At 42.2% G+C, this 11,982-nt stretch overlaps 2 protein-coding genes across 2 annotated transcripts; both read left to right on the top strand.

The window, feature by feature from the left end:
- The first annotated feature begins 5,259 nt into the window (after positions 1-5,259).
- LOC149958966 (uncharacterized) lies at positions 5,260-8,038 on the top strand. The gene is made up of 2 exons (XM_090167297.1): positions 5,260-5,986; positions 6,072-8,038. The coding sequence occupies exons 1-2, from the start codon at positions 5,260-5,262 to the stop codon at positions 8,036-8,038; spliced, it is 2,694 nt and encodes an 897-aa protein (XP_090023423.1).
- Positions 8,039-8,536: 498 nt separating this feature from the next.
- On the top strand, positions 8,537-10,136 carry LOC149958965 (uncharacterized). The gene is made up of 2 exons (XM_090167296.1): positions 8,537-9,167; positions 9,346-10,136. Exons 1-2 carry the CDS (start codon positions 8,537-8,539, stop codon positions 10,134-10,136), a joined length of 1,422 nt encoding a protein of 473 aa, XP_090023422.1.
- Positions 10,137-11,982: the final 1,846 nt, after the last annotated feature.

Raw genomic sequence — 11,982 nt, 5'->3', positions numbered from 1 at the left:
AAGCAAGTGTCGGCTCGTCGTGAACTAGCACTTTTTTCTACAATGTCGAAATCAAAACAAAATGCTTAAGCTACATTTTGATCCAAAAGGCGGGACATAAATGTACCCCTCGCGTTGATTGGTTCGTTTATAAATTTGTCAATAACCTAATTTTTAACAATATATTTCATATAATTTAGGTTTAAGTCCGCTAACAAACAAGGAGAGTACCCGAGGTGTTTATTGCCGTTTTGGTTCAAAGTCGGGCGTAATGTAGACCTATCTGAGATATGAAATTTCCCAAAAGGAGACGTTGCACTACCCATTCGATTTGCCATGGCAACCGAAAATGTTTTTGACCACTTAAAACAAAAAACTCCATTTAAAAAAAGCATGGGATTTTCTCGGTTTCACAGGGGCCTCCTAGCTACGATTTGTTTTTTAAAAATTTTAAAATCACGAAATGGGTAATTTGGACCACATTTAGGTAAATTTCATCAAGTTTGGGTAAATTGGAACATTTTTGGGGTAAAATTGTAACAATATTTGGGTAAAATAAGGAAAAGATCTTATTTTGTTTTAAGTGGTCAAAAACATTTTCGGTTGCCATGGCAAATCGAACGGGTAGTGCAACGTCTCTTTTCGGGAAATTTCATATCTCATATAGGTCTACATTACACCCGACTTTGAACAAAATCGGCAATACACACCTCGGGTACTCTCCTTTGTAAGCCACAGTAGGCTTCTATGCGGTCCGTAAAATGTCGAACAAAGAATGAGTAACTACATTTAAACAAGAAATATATGATCAACAATTGAAACGAGTAAAAATTAATTGACAGATCCACGTTGAAACTACTTTCCTGAAAACTGTCTTAGAAGGGGATTGCAGGGTTTCAAGTGGTAGAGCATTCCAATCATTGATTACTTTGTAAGTGAAATGGCGTTGTCGCACCGAGCTTTTAAGCAGAGGTTTCACCAATTAACATAGATAAGATATAAAAACAGTTTTAATAATTTATTTTTAGTACTACAAGTGGGCATACTTAAAAAAAATTTCCGTTTTGGCGAGTCCAGGGCATTGAGTTGGGAATAAATAGAGGTACAACTAAATCTGGCTGGCGCGGGATTAATTTCGTTCAATAAGGAGACACATTCAACTTTATCGTTCTACCGTGGCGGCATCTGTCTCTAGTGGTGGAAACTATATTGCAATTGAATTTTTTCGCGAATCTGATGCGAAATTTAAATGTATGATTTCTCGTAACAAACAAACCTTTGAAGTTGTTTAAAAATAATTTTATTCTGTCAACGCGATCCTTTTTAACTCAAGTTACGGTGAGTTAGCTAATAATTACTTATATGCATGTAACTTTACAAAATGTAGATGGCGCTACCACCTAATTATAAAGATGAATTTCGTACAGTCTTATCAGACTTATCAGAACAGGTTCCGCGTAACCATGGCAACCGAAATCGTAATTGGAATTCTAGCAGTATTATTCCCAATTCAATGGTCCAGGGTAAGTATAGAACGAGTAATACCGAGATTACCACGTTGACGTACATAAACGTGCGATTTGATGATTTCACCAAGGGAAAAGTTGCAATGGATATTAGTTTAGCCATGGCACCCGAAAATGTTTTTGACAACACAGTACATATATTTTCCCATTGAAAATAACATGGGTATCGGAGCGCTTCTAATTTTCAAAACCAAAAAAATAGATCAAAATTGACAAACGAAATTAATTTTATGATATTTTGATGAATTTTAATCAATTTGATCAAATTTTATCAAAATCGGTAAAATTGGAGAAAAACGAAATATAAAAATAAAAAGTTGTATTTACCAACTAATCGCCAAATCGACGGTAATAAATGAATTTTATCAAAAATAATAAAATAAAAATAAAATAATTTAGTTGTTATAATTTGATCAAAATTAATAATTTTAATTACAATTATTATTATTATTTTTTAGAAGTGCTCAAATTGCCATGTCATTTTCAATGGGAAAATATACATACTGTGTTGTCAAAAACATTTTCGGTTGCCATGGCAAAACTAATGCCCATTGCAACTTTTCCCTTGGTGAAATTTTTTGTTACCATAAGGTCTACGTACCCACCTAGTTTCAACCAAATCGGTGATTATCACCTCGGGTAGTCTCCTCGTGAGTATAGCTTAGCTCTAAAGTTTCCCTTTATTCAGAATGTCATACTTTTTACCGAGTGTTTCTTATTGAACCTTCTGCAAGATAGTACGACTGTACGACCACAAATATCCAGTGGACGTAAAACTAATTTGTCATTAGTCCTAATATGTTATTGAGGTGTTAATTTTTTCGTTAGTGTCGCTTATCTTTTGAGAATATGACGTCAATTTTACGTCCAACTGACACACTTATAGAATCCAATCTTAGACATTTGCACAAATTAATATTAAAGCAAGTGTCGGCTCGACGTGAAGTAGCTCTTTATTCAACAGATGTCGCTAGCGTCGAAATTAAAACAAAATGCTTAAGCTACATTTTGACCCAAAAGGCGGGACATAAAAGTACCCCTCGCGTTGATTGGCTCGTTTATAAATTTGTTAATAATATAAATTATAGTAAATTTGTCAATAACCTAAATTATAGTAAATTTGTCAATAACCTAAATTATAGTAATTTTTTACAATATATTATATAATGGGATATATAGTTTAGGTTAAAGTCCACGAAGTAGAGTACAAGTTCTCTAATTATAATAATTATAAATGGTTCTCTGACGACGTTATTGTTTCGCTAATTTGAATATTAACTTATTCCTTCGCCATTAATAGATGGCATCACGCTCTCTAGTAAAGTCGTTTTATTTCGAATAATCGGATGGATTTATTTCAATCTCTAATAACAAAGGCCTTATCATAATTCAGGTGGCACCGTCGCAATGATAGAGCCGATAGTCGCTTTAAGCAAAGATAATATAACTACGTACCCTAGATTCGAAATCTCGGCGTTCCTCGATAGCCCGTTTTCTCGTGAGCAGCCTTGGAAATAACGGTGGTCTGGTGGTCAAAGGCCAGTTAATTAATTGCTCAGACCAGTTTATTAATTCGAAATAATAACAAAAAAACAGAAGGTGACTAGTTTATTAATTCCAAATAATAGGAGATGACCTATTAATTTCAGGTTTATATCAATTTTGATTTCCCTATTCACTGGATTTCTACGTACAGCGACTCCGCTTACTACCGCCGCGGCCGTAAGTTGAGGTTTTATGTAGAGTACCTTCGCTCGCATCTCTCTGGCCTCAAACCTCTAGTCTCGCTTTCCCCCGAGTACGGTAGGCCCCCTGGCTACGCGGTAACCGACCATTGACTTTGGAGTTACGGGGCCTAAAGAAAGAGAGATAATACGGTAAATTACCAGGGTCTTCTAGGAAATGTTAGTAGTCTTAGGTGAGATAGTACTATATTGTACTATTCTTGTGGTACTCATAAAATAAAGTTCACTATTTTGAATATGTGTAAAGTTAATGTTACAAACATAATCTAACTTCTAAACATGTAGTATAGGTTTTTTTAGGCTTATAAATGACATTAGGACATTTTATATAAGACCAGTTTAATCATTCATAAGCTAGGGGGTCACTGGTCATAAGGACCAGTTTAATAATTCATATGCTTGGGGGTCACTGGTCATAAGGACCAGTTTAATAAAAAACCTTATTTCCAAGGCTGCTCGTGAGGCTTTTACTGAGTTCGCGCCGGAAGTCGGAAAAATCGGGCTCCATAGCAGGGTGAGAAATAAGGAATTTTAATAGTTTTCTTTCGTTTAGAATTTTTTTTTAGAGCTACAGGCATGATCCATTATTGTTTTAAAACAATATAACGCAAAAATATCTGGTATCTTGAAAACCGCGAGTCAAAAACCACGGCGCAATTTTCACTAAAACGTTTTAACTAGATGTCGGTAGCCCTGCCAGCAGCGGCTCTATGGAGGCAGTTTTTTCCGACTTCCGCCGGGAACTCAGTAAGAGCCTGCATTACGTGCAAGGAGCTTGATTTCCAATCTAGGGTACGTAGTTATATTATCTTTGCTATAAGCTACATTTTGAATAACAATAGAGATAATTGGTGTATATGGCTATAAGCCTTCACACCATGCACGCGAAATTCAAAACGAACAGTAAAAAAAAAAATAGAACTTACAAACAAACTAAAACACACACAAAGTGTGTCTCTTTTATCTTGTAACCACATCGACTAAGTTGGAATAAACTGGTTTCTTACCTTCTTAAATCTGAGTCTTTGATAAATGCAACATTTCTTGGTGCCGAAACCCGGGAGTAAAATGAGTTGAAATTAATTGCGTTTATTAAACTGCGATTTCGAGTGTGGTACGAGTAATAGTAAGACGAACTATCGAGAAATTAAGGAAAGCACTAGGAGCCGTCCGAACCAGAACAACCAAGATAATTCAACAGCTTTACGAACTTCTTTCAAGCAACGAGCCTGACGTCCAAGAAGTAGAGCAGTCGCTGGCCGTATTGGAGCACAAAGCAAAGAGTCTGGCAGATTTCAACGAACGCATAATGCAGTTGTTGCCAGAACCAGAGGAGGAGGATGAGAGCGACGAAATTGAGAAAGAGACTGAGGCTGTGGAGACTTACGCTGAAGACATCATCGAAGTCAGAGTGAAAGCATTAGCGTTTCTCAATACCAGAGCGAATTCAACGACGTCAACCAAAGACGACGGCGAGAGGTCGGACAGAAACGAGAGCAGAATCGAAGTGAAGCTACCACGGCTGACGATCCAGACGTTCTCAGGAGAACCTACACAGTGGCAGAGTTTCTGGGGTCAATTTAAGACGACTATCCAGTGGCGGCGCTAGGGGGTAGGCCAGGTAGGCCACTGCCTACCTTAAAATTTCGAAAGGGCCCCAAAATCACCCTATAAGGGGCCCCAAATTTATCTAGAAAGGGTCCCATTTATAAATAACAATGAAACAAATGTCGATAATGTATTTAGACATTTTTGAGGTATCTCCTAGTAAATAAAACCAGTTCTGTTATATTTGGACTCGTTTTACTGTTGTTAGAACTTTTTTGTTCGTCATGTACATCACTTCTTTATTTTATTGAAGGATTTCGTTGATAAAGGGGGGTCCCGTTTCGGGGGCCCATTTATTTGGTTTGCCTACCCTCGCGAAAATTCCTGGCGCCGCCACTGCGACTATCCACGAAAATATGAAGCTAGCAAATATCTCCAAGTTCAATTACTTACGGTCGTACATGCCAGGAGCAGCAGCCAGCGCTATTGGAGGGCTAACTCTCAGTAACGAAAATTATGAGAAGGCGATCGAGATCCTGAGAAACCGGTTTGGAAAGAAAACCGTAGCAATGCAGAGCCATATGCAGAAACTTCTCAACCTGGTTCAAGTCAAGAAGTCTTCAGACGTCGCTGGTCTCAGAGAGCTGTATGACAACTGCGATACGCAAATCAAAAGCCTGGATTCATTGGGAGTACCATTGGATACATATTACACCATGCTCTACTCGATCCTGATGAAGATGCTACCGTTGGACATATATTTGGAGTACAGCAAAAAGTTGGAGGACGAAGACCAATGGAATGTCATCGGTCTACTTGAGCATTTAAGAAAAGAGGTTGAGAGTCGAGAGCGAACCGTATTATGCAAATTCGATGACGAAAAACAATCCGAGGGTCAGTCATTTCGAAGTAAAACTCATAGCTTTAATAATGGGTTCAGGTGTACTAGAAGACCACAAACTACAGCTGCTCTGAGCACAGCGGTCTCCAGCACATGTCCATATTGTAAGGGAGTCGGACATCTCGCCGAGAATTGTCAAAAACTAACGTTGGAAGAAAAACTGGAAGTCATCAAAGATCGAGAGCTGTGCTTTATTTGTCTCAAGAGTGGTCATCAAGCGCGTCGATGCAGATCCTTCTTGAGATGCAAAATCTGCAACCGAAAGCACCATACGTCGATCTGCCAGGGTAAGCCACCAGAAAATTGCGCTGAAAAGGAAAAAACCTTCGAGCCATAGTCCTGTACCGTATGAACAGGTTCTACTACAGACAGTACTACTGTACGTCGAAAGTCAAGTTACCCAAGTCCTAGCAAGATATCTCTTTGACAACGCAGCTCAACAGTCTTTTATACGAGAAGATATATCACGAGCCCTCAACTTACCAGTCGTTGCCAAAGAAACTGTCTTGGTGAATCCATTTGGAACCAAAGAAGGAGTCCCCCGAGAGCAAAAACGAGTCAGAGTCACGCTACGAAGCACCATCGACTATGAAAAATGTGTTGAGCTTGAAGTCCTCGAAGTCCCTATCATTTGTGGAGCGCGTGTCAGCATACCAGGAGATCAAATACGTCGTCAGATGGAAGAGAAAGGAATAGCTTTAACAGATCGAACATCAGTCAAAGGCGTAGCAGCACCATCGGAGCTTGGACTTCTGATTGGCGTAGATCATTACTATTCCATAGTTCCTGGTAACACCGTCCGCTTGGAAGGTCCCTTAGTAGCCATTGAGAGTCTTTTTGGATGGTCGGTCCTGGGTCCTGTTCCGGTATCAGCCAATCTAGCAGTACTATCCTCAACAGTCATGCTGACGATTACTGAAGACCGGAATATAGCCTCCTGTCTACTAAAATTTTGGGAGCTCGAATCACTGGGCGTACAAGAATCAAGGGTGCTGGCAATATCAGATAAAGAAGTCGTCGACAAGCACGAAGCCAGTATACAGTTCAAAGATGGCCGTTACGAAGTCCAACTACCCTGGAAGAGTGATCGACCCGAACTCCAAGACAATCTAACAAACGCTACCAGAAGGATGAACAGTTTGATTCGGCGATTTCAGACTGATCCATTCCTGTATAAAGAATATAAGAGTATCATTGAAGGCTACTTAGAGCAAGGAATAGTGGAACGAGTACCGACGTCCGAAATCACTCAGAAGTTTGGAGAAGCTTATTACATCGCCGTGGTCAGAGAAGACAAGCAGACAACGAAGACTCGTATTGTTCACGACGCCTCTTCACACGCAAAAGGCGTACCATCCCTAAATGCATGCCTGTCGTCAGGGCCGAACCTCAATCCGGATCTTCTGGCCGTATTGATACAATTCCGAAGACACAGAATAGCCTTAATGGCAGATATAGAACAGGCTTTCCTGCAAATCTCATTGAAACCCGAAGACAGAAACTATGTTCGCTTCCTGTGGATGAAAGGGTTACCATCGTCGACAGAATCACCCGAATTCGTTCATCTCCGTATGGCTCGAGTATTATTCGGCGTCACCGCAAGCCCGTTCCTTTTGGCCGCCACCTTGAGATATCACTTCAAGAAGTATGAAGACATCCATCCGAATCTATGCGCGACTTTGAACATAAATCTCTACGTGGACGATCTACTTACTGGCGCAGAAACAATTGGAGGAGCTATGAAGATATGGCAAGGAGCGAGACATATCATGGGAACGGCTGGAATTAATCTGCGAAAATGGGTCACTAATTCCAAAGAACTATCAGCAGTTTGGGCGTCAGAGGAAACCAGCGAGACGAAAGTCAACGTTCCACCAGTGCTGAAGGTCTTAGGTATAACCTGGAAACCGGCCACAGACACTTTCACCTTCGACGTTTCGACACTGCTTGAGTTCTTATTGGAAAAGAAAAACACCAAGAGGGGAGTACTTCAAGCTGCAGCCAGAGTCTTTGATCCGATTGGGTTTCTCTCTCCGTTTCTTATCAACGTCAAGTGCCTCTTTCAGAAACTATGGCTCCTTGGGGTGGACTGGGACGAACACTTACCACCAGATCTTCAAGATGAATGGGACCAGTGGTGTCAAGAATTGGCCATGGTCCAGAAGATCTCCATACCAAGGTTCTATTACGACAAGTCCGAAGGGAAGCCTATCCGGCAAGAAATCCACATGTTCTGCCGTCGTATATTTGCGTTACGAAATGTCGTCAGGGGAGATCCGAGTATCGCTGATTTCCTCCAAAACAAGGGTGGCACCGCTAAAGAAACTGACGATGCCTAGACTGGAGCTAATGGCAGCTGCGATCGGTTCGAGACTCCTGAAGTTTGTCCTAGACGCATTGGAAGGCGAAATCAAGAGCTATCGATGCTGGTCTGACTCAGAGATTGTACTTCACTGGATTCGAGGAGTGGAAAAACAATGGAAACCTTTCGTCGGAAATCGGATCGCAGAAATCCAAAGCCTGACTGAGCCGCTACGATGGTCCTACTGCCCGACTCAAGAAAACCCCGCGGATCTACCATCAAGAGGCTGTACCGTACCAGAGCTAATCAAGAGTAAGCTCTGGTGGCAAGGTCCACCCTGGTTGTCTGTGAACAGTGGTGCCGATCGCTTTTTTTCCCAATGGGGGCGGAAGCTCACTTATAAACTTGGAATGAGGTTGCTGGCAACACTTTCTTGCTACGGATGCTTAAAAGTAAACAACCTTTAACATCGGCGGTTTTACCAATGGGGGCAAAGCCCCCAATGATTTTTCCCAATGGGGGCCCCGCCGCCCCCATGGGATCGGCGCCACTGTCTGTGAAAGACGAAGCCTGGAAAGAAAACCAGTTCCCTACATCCGAAATTCCTGCGGAAGCTTTAGAAGAGAAACGCAAAGTCATTCAACTCAGTTGTGTAATAGAGACTAAAATACCTCTTATCAATATCGAGAAGTATCAATCCGCCGGCCATGTATTTCGTGTCACAGCATGGGTTCTGCGTTTTACCAACAATGCCCAGAAGACAGGCATCAGACAAACCGAAAATCAGCTACAAGCAGACGAAATACATCGAGCGAAGCTGCTTTGGATAAAGTGGGCACAAGAGGAGGCCTTTCCGAACGAGCGAAGAACTCTAATCGAAGGAAGTCGACTACCAGAATCGTCTAAGCTAGCGGCTTTCAATCCCTTCCTCGACAACGAGCTCATTCGCATCGGAGGACGCTTACAATTTTCCAATATGAAGTACGAAAACAAGCACCCATATATATTACCAGCAACGAGTCGTCTATCTGAACTCTTGGTCATGGAATGTCATTGGAAAGTCATGCGTGGCGAACTGAATAGTACCATAACTCAAATCCGAGACGAATTTTGGATTCTCCGTGGACGGCAGCTGGTGAAAAAGCTCTTGTCGCGATGTCGCACCTGCAAGCGCTTCTAAGTTCAGCCGGGGACACAAATAATGGCGCCCCTTCCGGCCAATCGAGTCCAGGAGGCAGATCCTTTCAGCATTACGGGAGTTGACTTTGCCGGGCCACTGTATATCCGAGAGACCAGCCAGCCAAAAGTCTATATCTCGAGCTGTACACCTGGAAATTGTGACAGATTTGAGCGCCGAGAAGTTACTATTGTCCTTTCGACGTTTCCTGTCACGGCGAGGACTTTGCCGCACCATCTACTCGGACAATGCAAAAGCCTTTAAACGATCAGAAAAGGACATCAAACAACTTTTTCGAGCTGTCAGCGACCCAAAGGTCCAGAAGTACGTCGGAGACCGAGGCATCAAGTGGATGTATATCATCGAGCGTGCAGCATGGTGGGGAGGCTTCTGGGAGCGAATGGTCCGATCTGTCAAAACCTGCCTTAAACGAACTCTCGGGAGAACCTCCTTAACTTATGAAGAGCTGACTACCACCATGACTGAAATTGAGGCCGTACTTAATTCGCGCCCGTTAACCCACAACTTCACCGACGCTGGAGAGCCCGAAGCTCTTACGCCAGCGCATTTTCTAGTCGGACGGCGTCTCATTTCGTTGCCGAACCAAGATTTCAGGGACGATCCCTTGAAGGTCACTCGAGATCAGCTGACGAAGAAGCTGAAATACCGACAGTCACTCTTAAACCAATTCTGGAGCAGATGGCGGACCAATTACCTCATGGAGTTACGCTCAGCCCATACCAGCCGGCCAGTTAAAGGCAAAGTAGAGTTCAAAGAGAACGACGTCGTATTGATCGGGGATCAACACCTTACACGACAATCATGGCGCCTGGCCCGTATCCTTGAAGCCCATCCCGGAAGAGATGGTTTAGTCCGGTCATGCACCTTTCGCCTTTCAGACGGCACCATTCTAAGAAGAGCCATTCAAATGCTGTATAATCTGGAGGTCAACCAATAATGACTACGTCATTGCTGGGGAGAATGTTTCCGCTTTAAATCATTAAATCAACAAGAACCTTTTTTACGTCACACTTAATTTGGTAGTTCATTTTTTATGCCGATAATTTAATGTATATAAGGCACTCTCATTTTACTTTAAATGTAGTTGTGCTGTCTCTTTCATCTTGTAACCACATCGACTAAGTTGGAATAAACTGGTTTCTTACCTTCTTAAATCTGAGTCTTTGATAAATGCAACATTTCGAGGCCAAAGGTCGTAAACCGAATCGGTGAAGAGTCGTGTTGGTCAGGAGACGAATTCAGCCAAGTTGTGCCAGTAGGGTGTCGTCACGACGTGATAATTTGAGTCGCATGAGTGAGCTTGAACATGGGCCAAATAATGATAAATCCAGGACATGACTCTGGTACCTTCACACGTACTAAATTGGTCGTCCACCAAAAGTAACAGGCGGCCATTTTTGTAGCGGGGAAAAAGGAGCAAACAAAAAAAATTGGGAGCAAAATCAAGCAGAAATTTCCGGTTTCCGGAACGCCATCTTGTGTTGACTAAATTGGAATTCGAAAATAAGTGACGGTTGTTATTCAAAAATCCTGCCATATTGGCCTCTCAGTTTTAGATTAATTTTAACTATTCTAGGAAAGTATTATATAATTATATATATTATACTAATTATGAACTTAGTACGTTTAAAAATAAGTACTTACTTTAATAACCACACTAGATATGATAACTGTGAATAAATATTCCAGGATATTTACTACGCCGACCACGTGTATTATTTTTGAAAACTGCCCCTAAAAAATATGCCCCCAAAATGACGTAGGTCCGCGATCGCGCGTTTTTCCCAATAGGGGGCAATAGTGGTCGGGTGTTAGCGCTATTGGACGGGTTTTTCGCGTAGAGTCATGTCCTGGATTTATCATTATTTGGCCCATGGCTGGAACCAGGAAGCGGGTTAGCATCCAAGAGTGGATATTGCGAAGTATGACCACGCCACTGTTGAGTCCAGGCTGAGGTAAACGCAGGTGCGCAAGCCTGTTTAATCTTTGCGAGCGCAGAAGGGAGAATGAAGTTCACCCCCGCGGGGCAAACCAGGCGCGTGACCCCAGCAGTGCCGGATTAAGGACTAGGCCTACTTTAGACTTGTTTTATTATTTAAAAATTCATACTTCTCGTGACATAAGCTCAGCTTCGGGACACGCGAGTTTTGCGTTTTTATGCTTTCCTTACATAGGCCCCCACCAAAATCTGCATAGGGCCCCCCCTTCAGTAAATCTGGTACTGGACCTCAGCCAGGTGGTCGGTCATTTCGTAACCACGGACACAGATATAAGCTGGGCACCACAATAGCGTAATCGCACCCGAATACCCGTCACAGAGGTCATATATGAATTTGACCACCGGATCCTCAGAGCGCGTATGGATTTGGATAAGAGCCGTTTGTGAGTCCGAGAAAATGACCAAATCGCAAAGAGGGTTGGTCTTCGCGTACGAAAGAGCCATTTGAATCGCGAAAAGTTCAACACGATTGATGGGATGACCCGGATTCAAGTATGACTTAGCCCCAATTCCGAGGGCTGGAATCACGAAAGCCGCACCTGAGACCCCTGAGTCTGGAGCGCTCAAGCCATCTGTGTAAATGACAGTTACCTCCTTGTCATATCAGTAGCGGCGCTAAGGGTGGGCTGAAGTGGGCTTTAGCCCCCGTGCATTTCTGAGAGGGGCCACATATTTATATTGAAAGGGCCACATATTCATAATTAAGGGGCCACATATTTTAATTTATGAATTTTCATTATCTCTAGAAATTTGTTTTATTGCGAAGAAACGTTTTTCTTGAAAA

The sequence above is a fragment of the Leiobunum rupestre genome, chromosome 2 (genome assembly GCF_980474605.1).
Source record: "Leiobunum rupestre chromosome 2, qqLeiRupe1.1.hap1, whole genome shotgun sequence".
In the NCBI taxonomy this organism is placed as follows: domain Eukaryota; kingdom Metazoa; phylum Arthropoda; class Arachnida; order Opiliones; family Sclerosomatidae; genus Leiobunum; species Leiobunum rupestre.
The sequence above is the reverse complement of the archived record's forward strand: the minus strand, read 5'-3'. Positions and strand labels throughout refer to the sequence as shown.

Coding starts and splice junctions, on each gene's coding strand:
- LOC149958965 (XM_090167296.1), top strand. CDS start 8,537: ATGGGATCGGCGCCACTGTCTGTGAAAGACGAAGCCTGGAAAGAAAAC. Junction 9,168..9,345: donor CTTGTCGCGATGTCGCACCT/GCAAGCGCTTCT, acceptor AAATTGTGACAG/ATTTGAGCGCCGAGAAGTTA.
- LOC149958966 (XM_090167297.1), top strand. CDS start 5,260: ATGCCAGGAGCAGCAGCCAGCGCTATTGGAGGGCTAACTCTCAGTAAC. Junction 5,987..6,071: donor CCATACGTCGATCTGCCAGG/GTAAGCCACCAG, acceptor TACTACAGACAG/TACTACTGTACGTCGAAAGT.